Source organism: Vigna umbellata, chromosome 9 (assembly GCF_029865625.1).
Source record: "Vigna umbellata cultivar VRB3 chromosome 9, Vumbellata_1.0, whole genome shotgun sequence".
NCBI lineage: Eukaryota > Viridiplantae > Streptophyta > Magnoliopsida > Fabales > Fabaceae > Vigna > Vigna umbellata.
The window spans coordinates 12,686,571-12,713,462 of NC_142173.1; the positions used below are offsets into that span (position 1 = coordinate 12,686,571).

Genomic DNA, 26,892 nt, shown 5'->3' on the forward strand with positions numbered 1-26,892 from the left:
ACGAAAAAGGCTTAATTGTTATGATTTTACAAAATTTAGGACCCAATTGAAACCGTTTTCAACAAGATAACTCTTGATTTTTCAACAAATACGAGGATTGTTCGAGGGTTTAAACCTTTTTCTTATTAGCAAAAAATTAATGTTGCCATAGAGTGTGCAACACTTGCTTGAGTTGATCAACATGTTCCACCCAAGACTTGTTGTATATTAATATACCATAAAAAAAATACTAATACACGCTTTCTTAAATAATGTTTCAAAATCTTGTTCATGACACATTGGAAGGTTACAGGGCGGTTAGTAAGCCCAAAGGGCATTACCAAAAATTCAAAATGCCCTTAGTGTGTGCGAAAAGTCATTTTTTGGATGCCTTCCTCCTTCATTCGTATTTGATGATACCCAACCCTTAAATCCTTCTTAGAAAAGAAGTTAGCCCCTTGATTTTCATACAATAACTCCTCTATCATTGGTATGGGAAACTTATCCGGAATTGTAGCCTTATTTAAGGCCCTGTAATCAATACAAAATCTCCAATTGTCATCCCTCTTCTTAACTAGACTAACCAGACTCGAATAAAGGTTGTTACTGGGTTTGATTATTCTCGTTCTCAACATCTCTGATACTTGTTTTTCAATTTCTGTCTTCAAGATGTGTGGGTATCGATATGGCCTTACATTGATAGGATCTACTCTAGCCTTAATTGGGATTTTGTGGTCCATGTGCCTGCTGGGTGGTAGCCCATTTCGTTATAGACAACATCCACTAGTGATTTTCCTATGTCCATCTCCTAGGAAAACCTCATATGGAGGTGTTTCCTCCACTACCAGGCCCAGTTATGTCACCAAATTTGTTGAAATAATATTGTGGCTTGCATCACTATCAATCAAAATCAACAATCTTTTTCCCTTCACCCATGATCGAGGACGTACCCGAATCAAATTAATATGCAATTAAAGTGTAGTATAAACTAGGAAGTGACTCTTAGACCAAACACAATTTGATTAAGCAATTGTGACTCTAACCAACTAGGCAATGATCAAACACAATTTAGGAAACTAAGCTTATACAAATTGCGAACACAAAATCGAATTGACATCATGGAAAGCAAGAATAACACCATCAATTACAATCTACAAATCTCAAGCAAACAATGCAATATCCCCAATTACCAACCCAAACAATTTTACTCTTCCATTAAAATGAAATTAAAGAACACATTGCAGCAAACGAAATTCATTTCAAAAATGCAACACAAACGCAAAGACAAAAACGAAATGTGATTAGAAAACGAAAGCAATTCCAAAACGTAAATGGCAAAGCTTTAAATGAAACTAGAAATGAAATTGGAAGCAAGAAACGAAAACGAAATTGCAATTAATAATGTAAATTATTCAATACATTAAGAAAATGAAAGAAAGAACCTAAAACCCCCAAAGGGGGCTTGAAAATGCCCTAGCCTTCGAGAACGAGAATGAGGGAGAAGAGAGCACATAAAATCTGATTTTGGGTATTTAAAAACTCCTTTGGATGAAAATGCCCTTCATACGGGCTTCTCTTAAATTTGACCAAAAATATGCCCAAAGCTTAAATGTGGTCCAAAATTGAAATAATAAAAATTACAAACGAAATTAAATGATGTGGCAACCCTCTTGAAGTCCTAATTTTAATACCAAAATTTTCCTGTATTTAATAATGAGAATAATTAGACTCGGGTAATCCAAATTAATTAAAAATATGAATTACTGATCAAATTAAGCCCAAATAGTGAAAATGAGACAATAATGAAGAGTAAAACACAATTCATTAATAAGATTTGGTGCGGAAAGCTAAGTGAATAGTACAAAATAATGATTCATCAACCCACCTTTGTAGTTTCATTCTAATGGATTGGGTTAATCCCCTTACTGAGAACACGGATAGTTCCATTTGTTTTTGCTCCATTTCCTCCTTTTCTTCCCTTTCGTTTTCCTCCTCATCTTTAGCCATGATCAGCACCCGTATATTCTTCTTTGGCCACCTATGGCCAAGGTTGTATGCCTCTTCGTAATGGAAGCATCTTCCTTCTTCCCTTCTCCTAATGTACTTTGGGTAAGCAAGATTTTGTATTCCATTGCTCTTAATTTCCCTCATTGTGTTTCTCCCATCTTGCAACCAATAGAGGTACCTCTTCCCTTTTTCCTAACAGTACTCACGTTCTAAAGGTCCCTTAACCACTCTTGGCGCCTTTGAACATTTTTGTTCTAGATATTGTCCATATTCCCCATTCATACCACAACAATGATTTGTTGTTTTGGTTGGCCATTCTTCCTCCAGACCTGGAATCTATCGTTACTTCTTCCACGTCCTTGACTATTTCTATAACCCTTATTAAATCTTTCGGGTTATGAAGGTTGATTTGGCTTCTAACTTCATTTTGCAACCTTGCAAAGAAATACCATAAGAGTTGTTCTTTTGACCGTTTTCTTGTTTGAGAAACCAACATCTCAAAATCTTGAATACACTCTTCCACTTCTCCCTTTTGTCTTAATATCGTCAATTTCTCAAAAACAGAACACTTTTCCTTGCCCCAAACTTCCTGATCAACGCTTTTGTTAACTCCTCCCAAGAAGGGCTCTTGACCTTCCTTTTCTAGAATCTAATCCAATGATCGACCTCTCCTTCCATACTAATGAAAGTCAATCAAATCTTTTCTCTAAACGAAATATTCTAGATTTCAAATAACTTCTCAACTCGTGTTATCCATCCATCGGGTTTGTTTCTTCAAAGGTGGGTAATTTCACCCTTTTCATCAAACACTTTTGGATTTCCTCCATTGGTTCTAAGCTTCGTCCTTTTTTCTCTCCGTTAACAGAGTTATGGCTGCCTTCGGATCCCCTCTAATGAGTTTTAAACTTTCGCATCATATCATTTATTTCTTGCAGGTTTTCCCTTAATTCTTGCATATTCTCTTTCATTTCAATCATCGCTTTTCCTTGTTCGATGGCCCATCTCTCCAATGTATTGAATTTTCCTTCCATGTTTCCACCATTTCTGGATCTGGCAGGTCAGACCAAATGTTAGGTTTCTTGGTGACAAGAAGCCAAGAAAGTTCTGATTTGGTCCATAAAACCCTAGTGTCTCAGACTTAGCACTAGAAAATAACTTTATTACTTCAAAACAAGTATGGTGTTTGAATACAATCAAGGGGCAATGTTTCCCTTCACACAGGATGTCACAGATCTTGTCTAGCCCTCTCAATTACAAAAACAATCCTTCCCACTAAAAGAAACCCCCTTCCTATATATAGTCTTCTCCTTAGGGAGAATAACAACCCCAAAACCACCTAACAACCTATGTTCTATTTTTAACCCTTTATCCTAACATAGACCCTTACAGTCCAATCAGACTATGACATAAGCATGTTTTCTCTCGAAGTCTAAATTTTTGTAACTACTATTTCTCACGAGAGGGATTTTGTTTCGTCCATCCTTACAATTACCCCTTCCATCCTTCAATTTTTTTGAAGTGCATATTTTGTTCTGTCTCTTTTATATCCCATTAAACCTCAAAGAACTGTTATTGTTGTTCTTCATTAGTTTTTTATTTATTTATGAGTTATTATTTTAGATATTGGAATTTGACAAAGATTATTGTTAGAGGCTAAGGACTTTTAGGTGTTGAAATTAGTTAGTTTGTTAGTTAATGTTTCGAGGTGTAGGGTCGAGGTCAATGGTCCAAAGTTTGGTGATTCGTCCGAGATCCAAAAGTTGTCCGAAGTCCATGTTCTAGTGTTGCCGCTAGTCCAAGCCACTCGAAGAATTTCTACGAAAGGCGCTCCAATGCAAAAATCAGTTTAACGTTGACAGTACAAATATTAATAGCGCATTAAATGCAAATCACTTATCTTATTACCTTAAACCTATATTTATAGGTTCCGGAGTGGACTTTTGAATAACATCGGCCTAATCACGGCTCAATCATGGATAACCACACGTTACGTCTATTTGAATTAGTATTACGATTATTTGTGTTGAGTCGTGACCGACCCATCCATTTTAAGACCCATTATTCTTGCTAGTTGCTCCTTTGATGGTTCGAGGGATGGTTGATGGTTCGGTATGTGGCTAACCAAACAGTCATGCAGTACATAGGTCTCCTAAGCCCGATCTTGAAACGATTGATAAAGGGGTTTGAAGTTGGTTTTGTTGAATATAATGAAAAAGATTAAGAGAAATCTCCCTTATGTGTTTAGCATACACATAGGGTAGTTTATTTATAATGTAAGATAAGGGTTAAACCCTAAATACATAATGGGCTAAGCCCAATTAACAGAAACACACAACTTAACATCTAACACTCCCCCTCAAGCTGGAGCATATAAATCATATGTTCCAAGCTTGTTACAAAGATAGTTAATTCTAGGTCCTTGTAAGGACTTGGTGAATATGTCTGCCAACTGGTTGCTTGAGTTAACGAAGTCAGTCTTGATATCTCCGGATATGATTTTTTCTCTAATAAAATGACAATCAACTTCAATGTGCTTGGTTCTCTCATGGAAGATAGGGTTAGAGCTAATATGAAGAGCAGCTTGATTATCACATATAAGTGTCATGTGAGTGACATCTCCAAATTTCAATTCATTAAGTAATTGTTTAAGCCACACAAGCTCGTAAGTAGCAGATGCCATAGCTCTATATTCTGCTTCTGCGCTGGACCTTGCCACAACACTTTGCTTCTTACTTTTCCAAGATATCAGGTTGCCACCAATAGAGACACAATATCCAGAAGTAGACCTCCTATCAGAAGGGGAACCAGCCCAATTAGCATCTGAATAGCAAACGATTTTTGTATCGGTGTTAGGGCCATATAGCAAACCTTTTCCAGGTGATCCTTTAATATACTTCAGTATGCGAACAACTGCATCCCAATGGTCTTCACATGGGGAGTTTAAAAATTGACTCACCACACTAACTGCGAAGGAAATGTCAGGAAGCGTAACAGTAAGATAGTTTAATTTACCAACTAATCTTCTGTACCGTTCAGGATCTGAGAAAGGCTCCCCATGATTTGGTAGGAGTTTGATGTTAGGGTCCATAGGTGTCTCAACAGATTTACAGTTCATTAACCCTGTTTCCTCCAAAATGTCTAACGCATACTTCCTCTGAGATATGACAATACCATCATTTGATTGTGCTACTTCAATACCCAAAAAGTATCGGAGTTTGCCAAGATCTTTGGTTTGACAATGATGACAAAGGTGTTGTTTCATCTGAGAGATGCCGAGATAGTCACTTCCTGTGAGAACAATATCATGGACATACACTATTAAGTAAATACATCCAGCACTTGAGTGGCGATAGAACACTGAATGATCCGCTTCACTACGAGACATACCAAATTGTTGAACAACTCAGCTGAATTTACCAAACCAGGCCCGAGGAGATTGTTTTAGGCCATATAAGGATTTGCGAAGATGACATACCAATCCAGATGACTCTCCCTGAGCAACAAAGCCAGGCGGTTGCTCCATATAAATTTCTTCATGCAAATCACCATTTAGAAAAGCATTTTTGACATCAAGTTGGTAAAGAGGCCATTGTCGAAGAGCAGCCATGGCAATGAATAGGCGAACATAGGTCATTTTTGCCACTGGAGAAAAAGTATCACCATAATCCAAACCAAAAATCTATGTGTACCCTTTGGCAACCAGTCGAACTTTCAGACGATCAATTGTGCCATCAGGGCCAACCTTGATAGCATACACCCACCTGCAACCAACAACAGACTTTCCATATGGTAATTGGACAAGCTCCAAAGTTTCACTTTTCTGTAAAGCACTTAATTCAGCATAGCTTGACGCCAGCCAGGATGAGTTAAGGCATCACCCACAGATTTAGGAATTAACACAGAAGAAATGGATGAGAGACAAGTGTAAAAAGATGGAGATAATCTGTGGTAACTAAGAACAGTATAATGGGGGGAAGCGTTACGGGTAGAGCGTATACCTTTACAGAGGGCAATAGGCAAGTCAAACTCATTTGCTAGAGCCGGAGGAGACACAGGAGGCGGCACTGGAAGTGAGTCATGAGGGAGACAAAGGCGACGACTATAAACCTGAAGGGGTGGTGGTGAAGGACGATCCTGTGGTGAATGAGAGTCTAAAGAAGGAGGAGACAAAATGGGTGGAGCATCACCAGGAGGATCACAGATAAGAGGAATATCAACAGTAACAAGGAGAGGTACAGAACTAGAAGATAGATGTGTAAAGTAAAAAGAAGATTCATCAAAAGTGACATCAGCAGAGATAAAATGACGATTGAGGGAAGGGGAAAAACACTTATAGCCCTTTTGTGACCGTGGAAATCCTAAGAAGACACATTTGTGAGACCTAGGAGATAACTTATCAAGACCAGGACTAAAATCATGAACAAAACATGTAGACCCAAAAACTCTAAGAGGTAATGGATGCAAAGGGCCTTGAGGAAATAAGATAGAATGAGGGATTTTGTTCTCTAGGACGGAGGATGACATGCGGTTGATAAGATAACATGTCGTGAGAACAGCATCACCCCAAAAACGTGAGGGTACTTGACCATGAATGAGAAGGGTACGAGTTGTTTCAATAAGGTGTCTATTCTTGCGCTCAGCCATCCCATTTTGTTAAGGGGTATAAGCACATGAGGTTTGGTGAAGAATGCCATGAGAAGCCATAAAATGTTTAAACTGTTGAGAAAGGTATTCACGGTCATTATCACTGCGTAAAGTGCGAATAGAAACCCCAAACTGAGTTTTTATTTCACTGAAAAAGGTTTGAAAAATAGAAAACAACTCAGAACGATTCTTCATGAGAAACAACCAAGTACATCTGGAATAGTCATCAATAAAGGTAACAAAATACTGAAATCCTAAAGTTGACTTAACACGACTAGGTCCCCAAATATCAGAATGAACCAATGAAAAGGGGGATGACGCTTGTTGTGAAACACTACGAGGAAAGGAACTACGAGTATGTTTACCTAACTGACAAGACTCACACGACAAACTTGATAATTTGGACAGACTCGGAACAAGTTGTTGCAGTTAGGCAAGACTGGGATGACCTAACTGAACAGTACCAATACCATGAGATGAGACTCTAGACCCATCAGCCATCGTTACCGAGGGTAAATTAACCGGACATGACAAGGAAGAAAACAAGGACTTGTTACCAGTGATATGATCGGTGGCGCCTGAGTTAAGGACCCAAGATCCGAGAGAGTGAGTCAGACCAACAAAAGGAGTACCTGTGTGTGTAATAGAAGCAGATGTAGTGGAACTAGAGTGTTGACGGTCCTCATACCATCTGAGAAATTCCTGAAAGAGTAAAGGGTTATTTATGGGATTTGATGTAGGATGGTCTGCAGACGGTGATCGGAGAGGTGGATCAGAATTAGCCATTGCTATAGGTCGAGGAGGACGTCCATGAAGCGCATAACATCTATCAATTTTGTGGCCTAGCTTGCCACAGTGGTCACATTTTGGACGTCCTTTACCTGATTGGCGAGACTGACTCCGATCATCAAGTTGGGCAGCCATGGAGAAGGAGAAACCCTAAAAATTCAAAGTGCTCCGATTGACGCAACGACCACAGATCCAAAAAGAGGGCGAGGAGGCGATCACGGCAATGCTGATCGGCGGAGGAAAGCTCCGGTAACGCGCCGGCACGCGCGGCGGCAGCCGCAACTCTTGCGGCGGCGCGTGGAGGCGCGTGGGTGGTCCGTTCGTCGCGATCTTCGTACCACGGTGGTCGCTCGGCCGAGACGATTCCGATGGTGTGGTCGCCGGTCGATTCTGGAACTCCGGCGACGGTGGCGGCGATGGCAGCGGCGGCGACAGCAGCGGCAGCGGCAACGGCAGCGAGGGAGGCGACAGCAACGACAGCGGCAGTGATGGGTGCCGGAGACCGTGGAGTTGACTGGAACTATTCCTGTGCTCTAGATACCATGTTGAATATAGTGAAAAAGATTAGGAGAAATCTCCCTTATGTGTTTAGCATACACATAGGGTAGTTTATTTATAATGTAAGATAAGGGTTAAACCCTAAATATAGAATGGGCTAAGCCCAATTAACAGAAACACACAACTTAACATCTAACAGGTTTAATTGTAAAGTACCTGAAAAACACTAGAAGGAGAGTTGAATAGTGTTTTCTAGATCTTTTCTTTTCAGACGACTAAGCATGATGTATGTAGCACTTGTAAGTTAGTTATACTTCGTTTGTAAACGCTATTCTATAATATCGTTTACAAAACCAACTCAACTTTATCCAAAGATGTAAAAGTAGTAATTTGTTGAAGATGTGAACATTAGCTAATAGCTTAAGGCTATCTTGAGCACTTAAGGAGATTGTGTTGATCTAAAGCAGTCGTTTACCTAGAGAACTACAACACTCAAGCAATTTTATACTGGTTCACTTGTTAGGGCTACTTCCATTTCTCCTCTAGGTCAACCTAGAGGGTTCCATTAAATATTCAATGAAGTACAATTGAGTGTTTTAAACCACTCCTAGTGTTCGTAGTCCTATTGAGTAACCATCGTTACTTCTGACTAGTTGAGTTTGACTCATTCTTGATTGTGTAGTACTATTTACCACTCTTGGTATCCCTAGACGGTTCCAATATCATTGTGATACATCGTCTAATTGAGTTTCACACACTCTTGGTTGTGAAGTATTTTTCACCACTCCTGGTATCCCTGATTAGCGAATAACCTTTAGTTACCCTAGACTAGTTAAGTATTCGCACCATGTTTGGTTTCTCAGTCAACAAGTATTTGTTAATTACCTTTGACTTGTTGAGTATTCTCATCATTCCTGGTCTCAGTCAGTGAATAACCTCTTGTTATCCTAGACTGGATGAGTATTCTCACCACTCTTGGTCTTAGTCAGTGAATAACCTCCTGTTACCCTAGACCGGATGAGTATTCTCACCATTATTGGTCTCAGTTAGCGAATAATCACCCATTACCCTAGGCTGGATGAGTATTCTCACCACTCCTAGTCTTAGTGAGCGAATAACCACCTATTATCCTAGATTGGATGAGTATTCGCACCACTCCTGGTACTAGACAACCTTTGCAGATTTTCTTAACTCTCTAGAGTCAAGTTGTAAGTGTTTCGATTCTCTTCATAATTGCAATCAACGGTTGCTTACAAGTCATTTAGATTATTACAAGTCATTGGTTAGAGGAATTTTGTTTTTAGTAGCTCCAAGAGTCTTCCTTGCTCAAATGATGATGATATATCTTTGTACTCATCTCATTTCCCTCATCATCACTTTCTTCTTCTTCTTATATTTTATTTATACACCTTGATGATATAACTGTTATGGCGAAGCTTTTCTTGAGATTTGATAATATGATCGTTTGACGAAGCTTGTCTTTGAGATTTGTTCTTTTTTGGCTATTAGTGTGCTTTCTGTCATAGGATGGAGTCTTTGGTTAGAGCAAACATGCTTTTCAGAGCTTTTATCAAAAGCATATTTGACATCTCATTTGGCACAACTTTTGATAAGTTGATAAGTTCTTCTTTTATCTTCAATATTCATTTTAATACTTACAAGAAGAGGTAACTGATCATTTATAGCTAGGGATGGCAACGAGTCGAGTCGGGCACAGATAGTGCCTACCTGCAACCCGACCCACAAGTAAAAAATCGTTCCCGTACTCATCCCGCTACCCGTCAGATACTCGCATAAAAAAAATCTATGGATTTTTTCTAATCCGTGGATACCCGTTGGATACCTATTTTCCAACTTACTTTAGCCTAAATTCTGGCCCAATAATTTATTCTGCTTTCTTATTCAAAATTAAAACTCACAAACCCTAGGGTCTTCACTTCAAAGAAAGTAGTCATCACCTCCTCCATTGGTAGTAGCTGCCCTTTGTCGCGTCCTCCTTCCAGTAAAGCCTTCTTCACTCTCATCTAACAAACGTTCATTGATTTCCACTTGCATTCATCAACGCGCCCAGCTCCAAAATGCCAGACCCCAAAGCCATTTTGATCTCATCCAATACGGTTTATGATAAGTCATGTGAACCTCCCTGCCCCAAAACGCGTGGATGGCCCTCGTTAGTGTTGGACGTCATCACTGTAGCATTCTTCGGCCTCGTCTTCCTTTTATTTGTCCTCGTCTTCACTTCCCTGGAGGACTTACTCGCTAACAAGTGAAACCCGAACCCAAGCCGTTAACAAGTGGGTATTAAATTACCCGCTATCCACGGGTACCTTTTACCCATGGATACTAAATATCCGTAACGGATTTTACCCGTGGGTATCCGCGGTTGTGAATTTTTTTGCTATCCCTATTTGTAGCAAATGACCTGCATAAGATAAAACAGAAATTTGTACAATAAGTATGTCCTATTTCATGTTTGTTTTGGTGTTCTCAAAAGGTTTTATTATTGGTAAAAGATTTTATTATTTTCTACTTTGACTGATATCGTTTAGTCTATGAGAGACTTCTTCTTGATTGGCGTTTTACTTATTGTCTTCATGTTCTGTTGTAGGTATTGTGTCACGATTTCCTTAGATACGAACATTCTGTGAATGTCTTTCTTGTTACTGACACTTGCTACCGATCTGATTGTGTAGACTACTCATCAAATGTCACTTTTGTTGTTTTCGAACGTCGAGCACTTAATGTCATTTAATGCTTGTTTATAACAATAGAGTGCTTTTTTATTTTTTATCGTTGAGGTAGCCTTTGACAATTAAGATTTTCTTCTAAATATGCAAAGTGTTGATTAAAGACTCATCGTCTGATGAAGTAATGTTTTGGCTCATGGTAACGTTTAGATAGAGTAAACGTTTCTTGTGATTTTTCCTTTTTTGACAAACAACTTTTTGCTTAGTTTAAGTTTTCTCTATTGTTTTAAGTTTTAATCTTTTAGTGTGTTTTATCACTGACATCATCTTGACATGCTTACTTTTCCTGAGAGCTAAATTGAATACCTTTTTAGGTATGATAAGTTTTATGCTTTTAGCTTCAACTCTCTTAGATGCCTTTGACTTGATAGTCATTTTGCATTGTGTGTGGTTGTTGTTAGCAAAAATCACAGATGAAGTTTTGATGATGAACATATTTGCACAAGTCAAGATCCATAAAGACAAATTGAAGATCTCTGTATTTTATAAAGCTTTTATAATAATCAAAATTGATGTAATAGTGCTCAAATATGTATTAGGGTTGATTCTTGTAATTTATATTTGATTTATTGACTGTTGAGAATCATCCACAAGCTGTTTTAATCGATTAAACCCAGTTTTAATCGATTAAAACGAGGCTGGCACTGAAAACCCAATTGCCCTTGTAATAATCGATTAAAGCTAATAATAATCGATTAACACTAGCCATTGGGGGTTTCAGATTTGAAAAACTAGCCGTTGTACTCATTTTAATCGATTAATACTTGTGTTAATCGATTATATGCGTTAGATGGCCCGTTTTCGAAGAATGGAAGAGTATTAGGCTGAGTCTATAAAATGGCTCACTCTTTATCTCAAAAATAACTCTTCCCTTGTGCTAAAGATCTCTGAACTCTTTGAGAACTCTGTTGAAGCTAAGGAAACTCTTGTCTGCAAAGTCCTGAAGTGCTACTGCGGTGACAGAGGAATAACTTGTTCATCCTTGGTGTATCCGAGGAAGTGCCTGGAAGAGAATCATCCTTCGTGAATCATTCGAAGGAGGTGGTCATCCTTTGTGAAGATTCAAAGGAAGTGTAAGTTCGTCTCTTGTGGTTTCAAGAGAGGTGGTATTTCTAAAACTCTTACAAATTGTTTTTTTTTTGTGATTAATATTTGTAACTGTTTTGTGTTAGTGAAAAAGGTTTATCTTGTTTGAGATAAGCGACTGGACGTAGGATCCGAGTGATCTGAACCAGGATAAAATCACCTGTGCAATTTTTCTCTTTCCCTTACTCTGTCATTTATATTTAATTATCTGCTCAGTAAGAAAAATTAAGAGAAAAATAATAAAAGGCACGATAATAGTATATAACCAATTCACCCCCCCCCCCCTCTTGGTTGGTTCCACGCTAATAATTCCATTGCAGCGATTCTAACAATTGGTATCAGAGCTTGCTTTGATAGTCATTCAAATGGCAGGATCACATCAAACCTTTGCAGAGGGTGCATCAATCAATAGACCCCCACTATTCACAGGTGAGAACTATGCATTCCGGAATATCATTGCATCAGCGTTGACTGTTGATGAGTTCTACAAGGTCTCTGTCTGCAAAACTGCTCAAGAAATGTGGGACGTACTCAGAGTGACGCATGAAGGAACAGATGATGTAAAGAGGGCAAGGAAGAACTCCTTAATCCAAGAGTATGAAATGTTCCGGATGAAGCAAGGAGAAACAATTTCAGACGTTCAAAAACGCTTCACCAACATTGTCAATCATCTCATTGGACTGGGTAAGTCATTTGATACCGATGAACTTAACATTAAAATCTTGAAGTCTTTAGACAGGTCGTGGCAACCAAAGGTGACTGCAATCTCGGAGTCACAAAACCTCAACACCATGACTATGGCGGCACTCTTTGGAAAGTTGAGGGAACATGAACTAGATCTTGGAAGACTTGATGAAGAAGAAGCAAAAGCCAAAAACAACAAGAAGAGTTTGGCATTAAAGTCGGAGGTTGAAAGAAGCAAAGGTAAATCGAAAGATGAAGACTCACACGAAGAGGAAAATTTAAGTCTTGTGATCAAAAGGTTAAACAAGTTCATGAAGTCTAAAGGTAAAGGAAGATTTAGATACGAAAAGAAAGACAATCAAGTATCTTCCTCAAATTACCGATGCTACGGCTGTGGAGAAAAGGGGCATCTAAAAGCAGACTGCCCAAATCAAAAGAAGGGTGAAGACAAAAAGGATAAAAGATTCTTCAAGAAAAAGAAGGCCTACATTGCATGGGAAGACGACAATGAGACCATTTCAGATTCAAGCGACTCAGATGAAGAAGCAAACATCTGTTTGATGGCAGATGATGATAATGTCAGCCAAGTATTACAGAAATCAAGAAAAGTCATGTGGTGTCTCGATAGTGGTTGCTCAAAACACATGACAGGAGACAAAACGAAGTTCACAAATTTTAAAGAAAAGGAACAAGGCTTTGTTACCTATGGTGACAACAACAAAGGAAGAATTCTTGGAAAAGGGGATATAGGAAGCAAAGACACCTTGATGATCAAAGACGTGCTATATGTAGAAGGACTAAGGCATAACTTAATTAGCATAAGTCAACTGTGCGACAAAGGACTCAAGGTAACCTTTGAGAAGAATTCTTGCACTATTTTTAAGAATGATTCTTCTGAAATTGCATTAAAAGGAGTTAGACATAATAATATTTATTCAATTGATTTAGAAAATGCATCAAACAAAAATATTTCATGTTTAGTTGTTAAAGAGGAAAACCCATGGTTATGGCATAGGCGTGTTGCTCATATACATATGCAACAATTAAACAAACTTATATCTAGAGATCTAGTAATTGGTTTACCTAAATTAAAGTTTGTAAAAGATAAATTGTGTGATGCATGTCAAAAGGGTAAACAAGTTAAAAATTCCTTTCATTCAAAAAATATCGTTTCTACTTTAAAACCTTTAGAACTTTTACATATAGATTTATTTGGTCCATCAAGGATAAAAAGTTTTGGTGGAAACTATTATGCTTTAGTTATTGTTGATGATTTTTCAAGATACACTTGGACTTTGTTTCTCACTCTTAAAAGTGAAGCTTTTAAAGATTTTAAAAAGTTTGATGTTTTAGTTCAAAATGAAAAGGATCTAAGAATAAAAGCTATTAGAAGTGACCATGGTGGTGAATTTCAAAATGAATTATTTGAAAGTTTTTGTGAAGAACATGGTATTTCTCATAACTATTCTTCACCTAGAACTCCCCAACAAAATAGAGTTGTAGAAAGAAAGAATAGATCCTTAGAGGAACTGGCTCGTACTATGTTAAATGAAAATAATGTTCCTAAACAATTTTGGGTTGATGATGTGAGTACTGCTTGCTATTTTTTAAATAGAATGATAATTTGACCTATTTTAAAACGTACTCCTTACGAGCTTTTCAAAAATAAAAAACCAAATGTTTCCCATTTAAAAATCTTTGGATGCAAATGCTATGCTTTAAACAATGGAAAACTAAATTTGGGAAAATTTGATTCAAAAGCTGATGAAGGAATTTTTCTTGGATATTCTTTAACAAGCAAAGCATATAGAATTTTTAATAGGAAAACGTTCACAATAGAGGAATCCATACATGTTACTTTTGATGAAATTATGGACCTTGAGGCAAAACCTCTTGAGTCAGAAGAATTTGATGCAGGAACAAGTGAAGATTCATCAAAGGAGACAAATAAAGAGAAGAATCATGACAATCCTCAAGATGAAGATTTAAATAAAATATAGCGACAACCTAGAGGATTATCTTTGGACAACATAATTGGCGATATCACACAAGGGGTAAACACAAGAAGTAATATTGTAAATTATTGTATGAATGTTGCTTTTGTGTCACAGATTGAACCAAAGAATATTAAAGAAGCCCTTCAAGATGAAAAATGGTGTATCGCAATGCAAGAAGAACTCAACGAGTTTGAAAGAAATCAAGTGTGGGAATTAATTCCTAGAAAAGACACTCATCAAGTAATTGGAACAAAGTGGGTGTTCAGAAACAAACTGGATGAAGAAGGAAACATCACCAAGAATAAAGCTAGGCTTGTGGCAAAAGGATATAGTCAAGAAGAAGGTATAGATTATGATGAGACATACGCTCCAGTTGCCAGGTTAGAGGCAATACGCCTACTTCTTGCCTATGCATCTATAATGAAATTTAAATTATTTCAAATGGATGTTAAAAGTGCTTTTCTAAACGGTTATATCAAAGAAGATGTATTTGTTGAACAACCACCTGGTTTTGAGGATTTTAAAAACCCAAATCACATCTACAAATTAAAGAAAGCACTATATGGTTTAAAACAAGCACCTAGATCTTGGTATGAACGTCTTAGCAATTTCTTTATCTTAGCAATGTCTTAGCACTACGTTGAGAGACACAAACTTATCCTAACTATATTTATTCTCGATAAAATATAGCACATTAAAATATCGTAAAAATATAATTTCAAATAGATTTTTATATTGTATATGTACCGATAAGTACATATCAATCAAACACCTCAAACCGATTGTTTAAACTGGTAGAAAACTGATTGGTGTCGATTATGATGAGTTAATAATTCAGCTAAGTTAAACAAATCAATAATAGGATTTAACAGAGACTAGGTCATGATTAGGTCAACTCTAATTAAAAGTTCATGACGAAATCTATAAATACAGGTTAAATGTATGATTGTTGAAACTTTTAATGATTATAACACTAATTGTCAAACCAATCAAATACTAAAATGACTGGAGGATTGGAATATCTTTAATGAATACATCCAATTAATTGGAGTGAACAACAAAAAAGGAAACTAAAGAAATAAAAAGACTCTTTTAAGTGAACACTTAACCCATAAACAAGAAACATCTTCTAAATAAACACCATCCAAAACATAATGTCTATGGATCAACCCAGTGGAAACGAAAAAGCAGAGAGAATGACAAAATTGACCTTCAGGGACACAATAAATGTGGCGAAAGACAAGCAAAAGGTGTTGACTGTCATGGAAGTACACAGAGAAGAGGGTTGCATCATAGAGACGTAGGTTAGAAGAAATCATAGGAGAAAATAGTGATGTGCGTGATTTTATAACAAAAGCATAAAAGATAAATTTAAATTTGAACATTCCATAGATCATAAATTACAAGGACACATCTAAACATAAATGTCGAAATAAGAATACATGCAATCCAAAAGATCACTTAATTTTATATTTTGGTTCGGAATGAACAAGTGGAAGAATTTAAATAAACACTTTTTTATTTAAAAATGTAAAGAAATATTACAAACTCAGTTTTTATTGATTTTTAGTTTCGAAGAAACTCATCTCTTTTCTATTCTTTATTTATGAAATTTGTCAGGTTCTAATCCTTCACACACGATCATATGTCAATTTCTCTTTAATCCCTCATTTACGAAAACTACACAACAAATTCCTTTGGGTAAAAAACACAATTGTCTCGGGTGACCAGCAAATATAATTGATTTAAGAAATAATTATATTTAATCTAAATTTCTTGATTAATGAAGAAACTGTAAGGAAAAGAAAAGGAAAATAAAATGTCGATCCTTTATCATCAATATGAATTATATTTTAATTTTTTTCCTTAACTTCCAAAATCCCAATCCCTGTCAATCGTGAATTGTTTTATGTTTTCTAAATATGGGTTTCTCTATCTTCTCCAAATAAGAAAAAAAAATCAGTAGTTTGCTTGTGATTATACATATATGTGTGTATATATATATATATATATATATATATATATATATATTCATTTTAAGCAGAAACATAGAAAATGGTGCAAATGGAACCCAGAAATGAAGAAAGATTACATATCATAATTACATGGAAGATTTGTCCATTCGTCTCAATTTACACAATGTCTTTAGCAGGACCATTTCTGACAACCAGACACTGCCACTTAGTAATGACAATATCCGTTGATACAACAAAAATAATAATGGTGATATTCAACGGTCAAACATTGGTCTGACCGGTATAGGATCAGCCTGAGTTCACCAAGATGCAGGGGAAAGGGGAACATTAATCTGTGGCATTCAAATTGCACTTGATACCATTCGATTCAATTTCAATCGCAGAGCATGATTTGTTCTCTCTGAGCTATTTGTCATGCTGTTGTAGATCAATTTCCCAGGCTGATGCCAACTGCAATAAAAGCTGATCTGGATGTACCCCTTCCCAGGCCTCAGTAGTATCAGTAGAAGCTTCATGTAAATTCAGTAATAGCTCTTTCTTCACTTCCATGGGGATGCCAAAGGTTTCGGCTCCATTTTCCAATACTATCTCCAGCAACTGAACATTATGGTCATGAATTCAATATATTATGCATCAGAAGAGATGTAAAAGCAGGCAAAAGAAGATAGCAAAAGGAGATGAATTCAACATTATGAAGTATACACCAATTGCGAAACAAGCTCTTTGTTGCAATTTGGTGCAGAATTATCATTCGAACGAATGAATGCACATATAACCAACAATTTTTTAAATCAGAATTAATGATCGGTCATATACATTTTGAAAAGAGATGTGATTCCATGTAACAGGGAATTATCCAAACCATGTTATGGAAAGGGACTAAGGGTTATATTATCCAACCTTGGGTTTTGGTAGGTTAAGTCTAAGTAGCACATTAAATTAAATCAATGTTGATTGCCAAATACACCCGATATTGCTCCCTTTCGAAGAGCCTTACTGAACATGAAACGCTTAAGATCTGGACCATCTACCAATAAAAAAGAGTGCACCTGACAGTCCCTGGCATTGCTCACAACTATTGAGTCATGCTAATGCAGACAAGGACACGAAACTCGCCCAAAAAATAATTAATATCTCAGTGACTGCTTAAAGAGGCATAAATTATGGTTTGAGTAACAGATATTTAATGAAGTAGCGGGTTCTCCGTCACTGCACTAAGTCAATTGTCTAGCTGATAAATTATAAAGAAGAAACATGTAAGCAAGCCCTCCAACAAAACATTGACGCAAGAAAACATTAATGGCCACACCGCCTAAAAGATGAGATTTTTCACTTATAATCCACAGGAGTTGTGATCTTGTAGCAATTTGAAAACCAGATCTTGAGACAGGATTACACAGACGAGTCATGAAACCCTTTAACAATGTATAATAATTTTTCTAGATGAAGATCTATTTCATGGTTTCATACTATACTAGTGTTGACACTGACAAAATATTAAGAAATACCAAAATCATCCCTAATTATTTTAAGGTGCTATTTTGATGAGAGGATTCATGTGACTACAGAATACACATATTCAGACAAGAAGAACGGAAATTCAAACAGAAGAAAAAGTCATACCTGTTGAATCCAAGACAAACAGATGTCATACATGTTCTGGTCCAGCAAGAATTGCCCAATGGCATTCACAATTTCACATGCAACTTCACTTGAAAGTTGGTCAATTACAGGACCTGTTCTGTCCATTAGCTTTACAAGCAAAATATCATCACCAGTGGACAATACTTCTGCAAAGGCTGAATCTGTGTCACCTACTTGAAGGGCATCCATTGCATTAGTCCAAGAAGTCCAGATGGCATCCCTCTCTTGCCCAACATTGTCATCAGCCAGAGCTTCTGCGGTCATTTCAGGGATTGCTACCCTCGTTGCTCGAGATGCTCCATTGTCCTCACCAGCAACTCGAATTGCTTCCAAGGTAGCTTCATCCTTGGAAGCTTGCCAGACACTTCTGGCAGATGGTCCCTCACCAAGCCGGATGGGCAGTGCTGCTTTATCCCAAGCTCTCCTGTTTCCTGACTGATCACTCTCATGCACAGATTTCGGTGATCTTCCATCAGCAGAACTACCTCCAAAAGCCCTCCTTGAGGAAACCTGGCTATTATTTCTAGAAGCACCATAACCAGGAAGATCCCACCCTTCAGACATGTCAGATCTCCAAGATGGCCCTCTTCCCCTCATTCCCAGAGCATTTCCATCAGATTGGGAAAATCTTTCACCAAATTGGATGCGTCCATCACCACCTCTTCCATACTTGGAATTGGAGTAGTCATTAAAACCATTATACTTATTAGGTGGCCTGCTAGATGATCCTTCAAACCCTGTAAAGTTTCTACGACCTGATGATATGGATAAATCTCGAGACATGTCTTCAACAATTCTCTCAAGGCCACGCACTCTATTCTCTAGAGTCACCATACTATCATGCGAACCACCCATGAAATCCTGCAAAATTGTTTAAACATCTATCACTTGTGATAAACATAATACCAGAACTATTTTTTGTGCTACACTGACCATACCTGAAGCATATTCATTAGATGAACCTGTTGCCTTTCCAGTTGCAGCAACTGCCTCTGGATGGCCAACCAATTTCCTCTGTTATTGGAGAAGGGTACTTCAGACTGACCATCAGTTTTAGAAAAACCTGCAAGATTGGCAGAACCCTCCCTCTGATCATTTTCAGTCCTATCATCAGTATCATATGCCTTAGTCCTCAGTTCTTTTGAGTTCATCCTTCTTTCGGAGTATCTGTCATGGCCAAAATCATCATAATTCCTTTGTTTGGAATTTCCATCATTGCCTCTCTCAAAGATACGATATTTATTACTTAAAGATCCATGAAAATCATCGTTAGGGATGTTTCCAACAGAACTTGTTCTTTCTTTTGAATCTTTAACATTTGCCTCTGACTCTTCCTCGTTGTTGGAGTTAGAAGAATTGAGGCCTCTCCGAGGAACAACTACTTCCACTGGCAAATCATCTGAACCCCTTCTTTCAAGTTTTTGGAAAAATTCTGGATTAAGCTCTTTATCAGATAAGGCTGGTGCTTTCTTTTTCAGTATTACAACCGCCTTCTCAGAGATGCCAGCTGCTTTGGCCTTAGAAGTTGAATCCGGATTCAAAGAACTAGTTGATGAATCTTTTACTGATGAATCAGTCTTCCTCTCATCAAGATTTACTTTTTTTGGGTCAGTTGTCTCTGACGAAATAGCTGATTCATTCCCACCATCTAAAGCATAAAAACAACAATCATCACCAACATAAACTAGGATAACAAACAGACAATGACAGACAACTCAAACATCCTACCAGACGAGGGCTTTGAATCATCAGGAGACCCATCTCCTTTCCCTGAGATCTTTTTCCACAATTGCAATGCCTCGTTGATGCTATCTCTTACAGGTTTTATCTGAGGACAATAATACATTAATTTAGGGGGGGAAAGTAGATAATAAAGCAAAGAATTAGTTCTCCAGTAATGGAGTTTCAACAAATTAAAATCTGGCATACTCGGACCAATGATCCTTGGCCCAGACTATAAAGAGAACAGCATAAGTAGTATTATTGTCAGACACCTGATACGCCAGTCACAATTAAATGCACTGTCAACTCTATGTCGGCACATAACTTCTTCAGTGCTCTTTGAATGAGATACACTAGAATGCAAGAACAAAGTCAACAGGAAAAGGCTAATATTTTGTGGCTACCTTCTTTAATGTTTTTACGATAAACATCCTCACTCCTTGCTGACCAGAAAAATAATTCTCACTCCTTGGGTGTGTTTGGTAAAACTAGACTATAATAAAGTAGCTGGTAACTAATAAAATAGCTTCTAACCAATAAACTAGTTGCTAGCCTCTAACTAATAAACTAGCTGCTAGCTGAAAAGTTCTAAACTTAAAAGTTCCAAGTTGATAAACTAGTTTGTTGGATTGGAAATGTTTGTAGAATTAAATGATAAGCTAGTTGGTAAATATAAAAGGAATAACTATGTAAACTCTAAACCCTAAACCTTAAATTTTGTTATATTAAAAAAGTTGTGTTTGCTAGACAAAAATATATTATGCTATTATAATTTGTTTTTTAAAAAATAATTAAATTCTTATTAACCTTTTCAGTGTTTCTGCTTACTTTTTTCAAATTTATCTGTTATTTATATTTGGACAAGTCACCTCACCTTATTTAAACTAGTTAATGCTGATGAATATTAATCAAATTTATTTTTTATTAATTTTCAAAAGTTTAATTTTTTATTTCTCAATTTAAATTATTATCTCTGATATCTTTTTTATAATCATTGTGTGTAATTTTCACATAATAATGTAATGATTTTATCTTTGTAAAATTGTAATTACCAGTGGAGAAGAAATGTTTGCCACTGTAAAATTGAAAATAATTAAATTCTTATTAATCTTTTCAGTGTTTCTGTTTATATTTTTCAAAGTTGTATATATGTTATTTGTATTTGGACAAGTCACCTCACCTTATTTAAATTAGTTAATGTGATGAATATTGATCAAATTTTATTTTTTATTAATTCTCAAAAGCTTAATTTTTTTATTTCTCAATTTAAATTATTATTTCTCTGAGGATCTTTTTTATAACTTTTATTGTGTGTAATTTTCACATAATATCATGTAATAATTTTATCTTTGTAAAATTGTAATTACCGGTGGAGAAGAAATGTTTGTCACTGTAAAATTGAAAATAGGAAAAAAAATTAAGAATGATAAGGAAATGTATTTAAACATAAGGGATATTAATGGAACAAAATTAAATAAGCAAGAAGCCAGTTGAAGTAGCTTGCTCGTAAGATATAAGCTCCTAAATAAGCCATTTTGAAATATCTTACTAAACACTTTTATAGAGATCAAACTAACTTAAAAGTTAATTAAATAAGTTAGTAACTAAGTTATTGGACTTACGAAACATACTCCTTGTTGAATTAATTCCTTCTTAGAAACACAATATTTAAATAATATAAGAATTGCAATAAGTGATAACACCAAGAATCAAAATGAAAATAGCATGGGATGTCAACAAGTTATAATTAGGAAATCTCACTGCAAATTCTACCTTGTCAAATCGGCAAGCCTCAAGTACTGCCAGTGTAGGTGCTGCTTTATCAGCAACCAAACTGCTTGAATGCAATGCCAATGAACTTAATGCCTCAGCTGCTGCTTTACGTGTTGCCCAATCCGTACTAGAAAGACATTCATGGATGCTAGGCAGCAAATGTTCCAAGCTTTGTGGTGCAATCGCTCCAACCTGCAATCAATACCCAATTACCTCTAAGGAATTTTCATACCAATTTTATACATCATAAAATGGTAAGTTGGCGATTAATGGCCCCAAGTTGGACAAAAACAAGCAAACCAACAGAATCAAAATTAAAGACATGGATCTTTGCAGCCTCTATCATCCAAATCTGATAGACCTATGCCAAATATTGAACTGCAACTTCCCTCGAACTTCATTGGGATTAGCCTCTGCAGTTGCCAAAGCCACTTTCAAACATCATTATCACCACATATGGCCATGTTAAATTGAATTCTATAAATGATTTTGTCAATATAATCAGGTCTAACTAAATCTCAGTGGTTCATAACCCTAATGAATCTACTACAATAAACAAACACTAGCATTTGTTTAGCATGTTAAGAGTTAAAATAGAACGGAACAGAGCCAGACAGACAGATAAAAAGTGATACGTTTTGGATCCAGCAAGAGAACTAAAACCAACACCAATGCTCCTCCTGATTATATAAAATGACTCCACCATAGTCTCTTAATAACAAAATGCCAAAATTTAAACGTAGTTTTGTAAGTACTTTTAACACTGTTTCCTAATCAGAACTAGAGTTTCATATCCAAGTCAGTCTGTGTTTGGATTAGCCTTTGAAACCTCAGATCCACAATTCAGATGTGAAAAGTAAAAGCTACTCTAAGTAACTTACTTGAATATAGATCGCACATTTCGTTTGGTCATGTCAAACCAAGCAAGCACAAAACTATCCTGTCCTGACCTTTAATGAAACTTTTATTACACAAATCATTGATGTGAAATTCCAATTCCAATTTGAATATAGAAACAAAAAATGCCAAAGGATTTACTTCTAAGTTTTAATCTAAAGATAACTCTATCGCAAAATAACTAAAGCATCTAAATGTTTTAAACTGAAGCTCCATGCATACCCAAATAAAGAAAGGACAAAACCACAGGACCACCTAATGACCAAAATAACCATTCAAGTTCAAACTGAAATCAACACCAGTGCTCCCCTAGGCAAGGTACTCCATAGATATAACTCAAGCACTCCACCATATCATTAAGGTAACACTCCAATTCCCGTTTGAGAAGAAAACCAAAAGAAAGCATCCGCATCTAAGTTTTGCCATAAGGGAAACCCTATATCTGAAAATAACCAAAGCGTCTCAAATCTTTTACACTAAAGCTCTGTACATACCCTAAATAAAGCAAGCACAATATCTAATGACCAAAATAACCCTTCAGTTCAAACTCAAAGCAACAATAGTGCTGCTCTTGGCAAGGTACTCCCTCCCTAGTTAAAACTAAACCACTCATCCTTACCTGAATCATCTATGAGGACCTTCAATGAAAAATGTAAACCTTTATTATGAGAATCATGGAGAAGAAACTCCAATAATTTTGATTTGAGAACAGAATAAAAATAACACCTATGGATCTACATCAAAGCTTTTGATCTAAAGAAAACTCTACATCCCATATTGATCAAGGCACCTCAAAATGCTGTATATTAAAGTTCCATTCATACCGAAATAAAGTGCAGAACCATTGGATCACCTAATGACCAAAATAACCCTTCAAGTTCAAACTCCTCAGAACCATTTCATAATGGACAACATTTAGATGCAGTGAAGTGATGTTGGTGTGGTTCTCCGATAAGAATTAAAATTTCACCTGAATAATCTATATAATAAAAGATTATATTGAATGCCATCCTGTATAAAGATGAAATTCAAATCTGGTTTGAGAAAAATAGTAATAGCATGTATGGTACTATATCCAGTATTTCCATTGGCAGGGTACTCCCTACATATAACTCAACCACTCCTCTATACCTGAATAATCTATGCGAACATTTAATGCAGATCTTCATTACAAAAGTCATGGAGGTGAAATTCCAAATCTGATTTGAGAACTGAACTAAAGAAACACCAATAGATCTGAATCTAATATTTGCACTATAGAAAACTCCGCAACCCAAAATAACCAAAGCACCTGAAATGCTTTACACCAAAGCTCCATTCACATTCCAAATAAAGCAAGCACAAAACTACTTTACCAAATAATGACCAAAATAACCCTCCAAGTTCAAGCTCCACAAACCATTCATAATGGACAAAAACTTCGATGCACTTAAGCGTTGTTCTACAGTCAGAAGTAGAATTTTACCTTAATAGCCTTAACAATAACAGATTCCATTAATTATCATCCTGAATTGCTGAAGTAAAACTCCAAATCTCATTCAAGAACAAAACCAATAGCACCTATGATACTACATCTAAGTTTTCTTCAAAATAACTCACATCAATACACCAACCCTCGATCCCACTTCACCCAATCCACAACAATGCAGTCCTCTCACCTGTGACAAGCTGGCAACCACCGGCAAAATCGCCGCCTTAGCCATGAAATTGGGACTGTTTAGCAGCTTGCAGATCCTCGGACAAAGTTTCTGGAACGCCGGCACCGGCGCCTCCCCTCCGCCGCCAGCACACTCCACCATCTTCGCCATGCACACTGCCGCGCCCGCCTGCACCCCTTTGTTCTGCTCCCCCATAGCCTCGAACAGCGGCTTCACGAACAGCCCCACCACCGTCCCGACCCCCCCTCCGCCCCCGTCGCCCTTCAGATACTGCGCGGCCAGTGCGCCGACAGTGTCCCTACAGGCATCGCGAACGGCAGAATCGGCGTCCTTGAGTCGGCGCACCACATGCGCTATAATCTTGGTGAGGTGCGCCGCCGCGGCGTCGGCGTGGGCGGCGCAGACGGCAGCAAGGAGGCGCAGCGCGTCTCGCTTGACGGCGGGCTTGGGGTCGGTGGCGGCGTCGTAGAGGCAGTTGAGGATCATGGGAATGGCGTCCGGTGACAGCGCAGCGATGGTCTTCTCGAGGTCCTCAACCGCGATCTGGTGCGTGTCGCGGTCGGAGAGCTTGGAAAGGGAAGTGAGTATCCTCTGCTTGAGCTCCACCATTGCAAGGTGCGATGAGAGTGAAGAAGATGAGGATGAAGATCTTGACGAGGGTGATGGTGTTGGGTTTGTTTGGGTTTGGGGTTTTGGGTGCTTCATTGCTGGCGTTGGTGTGAGTGAGTCTATGTTGTTAAAGGTTTTCCTTTGAACCTAATGCAATGGAAAAGAAGATAAGAGAGAAAGTGGAAGCAATCTGTGAAAGGAAAATGTGAACTGATTTGAAGTGGAGTGCGTTGGAAAGAAAAGATGGATCTGTGAGGGAAAAGGGTGCAAGACAAGTTTTCAAATATCAAAAACTCTAAATCATGGAGCCTTTCTTTTTCCCTGAATAACCAACCATTTCTGAATTGGAAGCTAAGAATTTGGAATATAAATTTATTATTTTTATCATTATTAAATTTAATTTAATTAAATTGTTGGAATATGAAAATAGGGTTTTCGGGTACCACAGCAGTCCTTGGATCTTACTGAGATGCCCTAGAACCATACTTCTAGGGCATGGGAAGGGACCCTGTACGGGTGTAGAGTGGGGATAGGTCCTACTGGCTTACTCAAGAGAATTTGAGTATAAAACATTTTTTCATTTTAGTTCTCTTTTTTTTTCTCATTTTTCCCTGTTTAATTATTAATTCTTATAAAATGTCGTTCTTGATAACATAATTTAAAAATTTTAATTATAACATTTCTATTAGTTTATTAAATTATATTGAACATATAAATCTCATATAGATCTCTAAGAGTATGATCAAATTATAAACTTTTCATATCATAACATGGTTGATGTAGTGTACTTTTAATACAATGACAACAAAATTGTATCATATAATTTGTGTTCCGCAATAAAAATATTGACAACAATTATCAATGTACATGTTCAAATTATTGTAGAAAAAATAGTATATGAATTGTTATAAAACTACCTCTATAAGATAAAATTACTAAATATACATAAAAGTTCTAATTTAAAAAAAAATAAACGCAGGACTTCGTGTAAATTAATTAAATTTATTATCACTAGTTATGAAAATGAGGTTATTTAATATTGTTTTGGGATAGGATAAGGCAACATATTGGAAAGTAGTTTAAAAGGTTTTAAAATTGTTTTATTCCAATATCAAAATTACTTTTTAACATGTATCAATAATATAATAAATGCAATATGATATTTTATTTCAAACTTATATTTATAAATTATATTTTACCTTTTATAATTTAATAAGTAGTAATTATATTTTATCTTAAATTATTCAACATTATAACTAATTGTCCTAACAATCGATTCAGTTGACTCGAATGAATACTAATTAATGTGTGTATATATATATAATAAAAATAAATAAATTAAAGTATTATTATGGTTGTATACACTTTACATGATGGATTTGGCAAAGAGAGATTTGAGAGGATTTGATACTGAATTGATTGTTGTTTTTTAAGGAGATTTGGAGGTGAATGAGAATAGACTTGGAAATAAAGTTTATGAAAATTAATGTAAGATTTGACTGCCAGATAAAAAAATGGTTTAATTAGTAGAAATTGAAAATTACCAAAATACCCTTAGTAGTATAAGTAATAAAAAATGATAATTTTTTAATGTTATATATATTGTAAAATTTATTACGAGGAGAAAACAAATAATTTTTAACATGATAAAAATTTGTATTATTATTATAATTAATTGTTATTATTATTTTTATTATTATCATTATTTACTATTATTATTGTTGTTATTGTTGTTATTAACGCATGTGGGAACCGAATATCATATTATGGAATCGAATACAAAATGGTAGAACTGAATACCTCATGGTGGAACCAAATACGGGGGACTGTAATCGAATACTGCCCATATGGAATCAAATAAAGGTCGTGTAACCAAATACAGCTCCAAGTGGAATCGGATCCAACCTCTGCAGTTTGAGCAACGTCCTCCTCTTTCACTTCACCTACAACCTTCATCACAAGACAACCCTTCATCTTCAACCTCTTCAATGTTTACGTTAACGGAGACCACGAAGATCCACTTCAATGGCTAATGAGTATGGATGCATGTATGGTTGCTTGCTCTTCAGGAGCATTTGGTAATTTTACTTGCAATCATCGCAAATCCGACCTATCATACGAGGATTCACTTTTCCTCCAATCCCTCAAATCCTCTTAATCACTCGCTTTTAAATCTTTGACA

The 26,892-nt window shown here is 36.5% G+C and overlaps 2 protein-coding genes across 2 annotated transcripts; one reads left to right on the forward strand and one right to left on the reverse strand.

The window, feature by feature from the left end:
• The first annotated feature begins 12,355 nt into the window (after positions 1-12,355).
• On the forward strand, positions 12,356-16,058 carry LOC148192596 (uncharacterized). The gene is made up of 3 exons (XM_088099246.1): positions 12,356-13,282; positions 14,546-14,811; positions 16,052-16,058. The coding sequence occupies exons 1-3, from the start codon at positions 12,362-12,364 to the stop codon at positions 16,056-16,058; spliced, it is 1,194 nt and encodes a 397-aa protein (XP_087955372.1). The 5' UTR covers positions 12,356-12,361.
• A 438-nt stretch (positions 16,059-16,496) lies between these two features.
• On the reverse strand, positions 16,497-25,033 carry LOC124843709 (TORTIFOLIA1-like protein 1). Its single transcript, XM_088099138.1, has 6 exons — positions 24,102-25,033; positions 21,547-21,738; positions 19,780-19,879; positions 18,990-19,699; positions 18,031-18,912; positions 16,497-17,004 (listed from the first exon to the last, which is right to left on the reverse strand). The coding sequence occupies exons 1-6, from the start codon at positions 24,804-24,806 to the stop codon at positions 16,813-16,815; spliced, it is 2,781 nt and encodes a 926-aa protein (XP_087955264.1). The 5' UTR covers positions 24,807-25,033; the 3' UTR covers positions 16,497-16,812.
• Between the last annotated feature and the right edge of the window lie 1,859 nt (positions 25,034-26,892).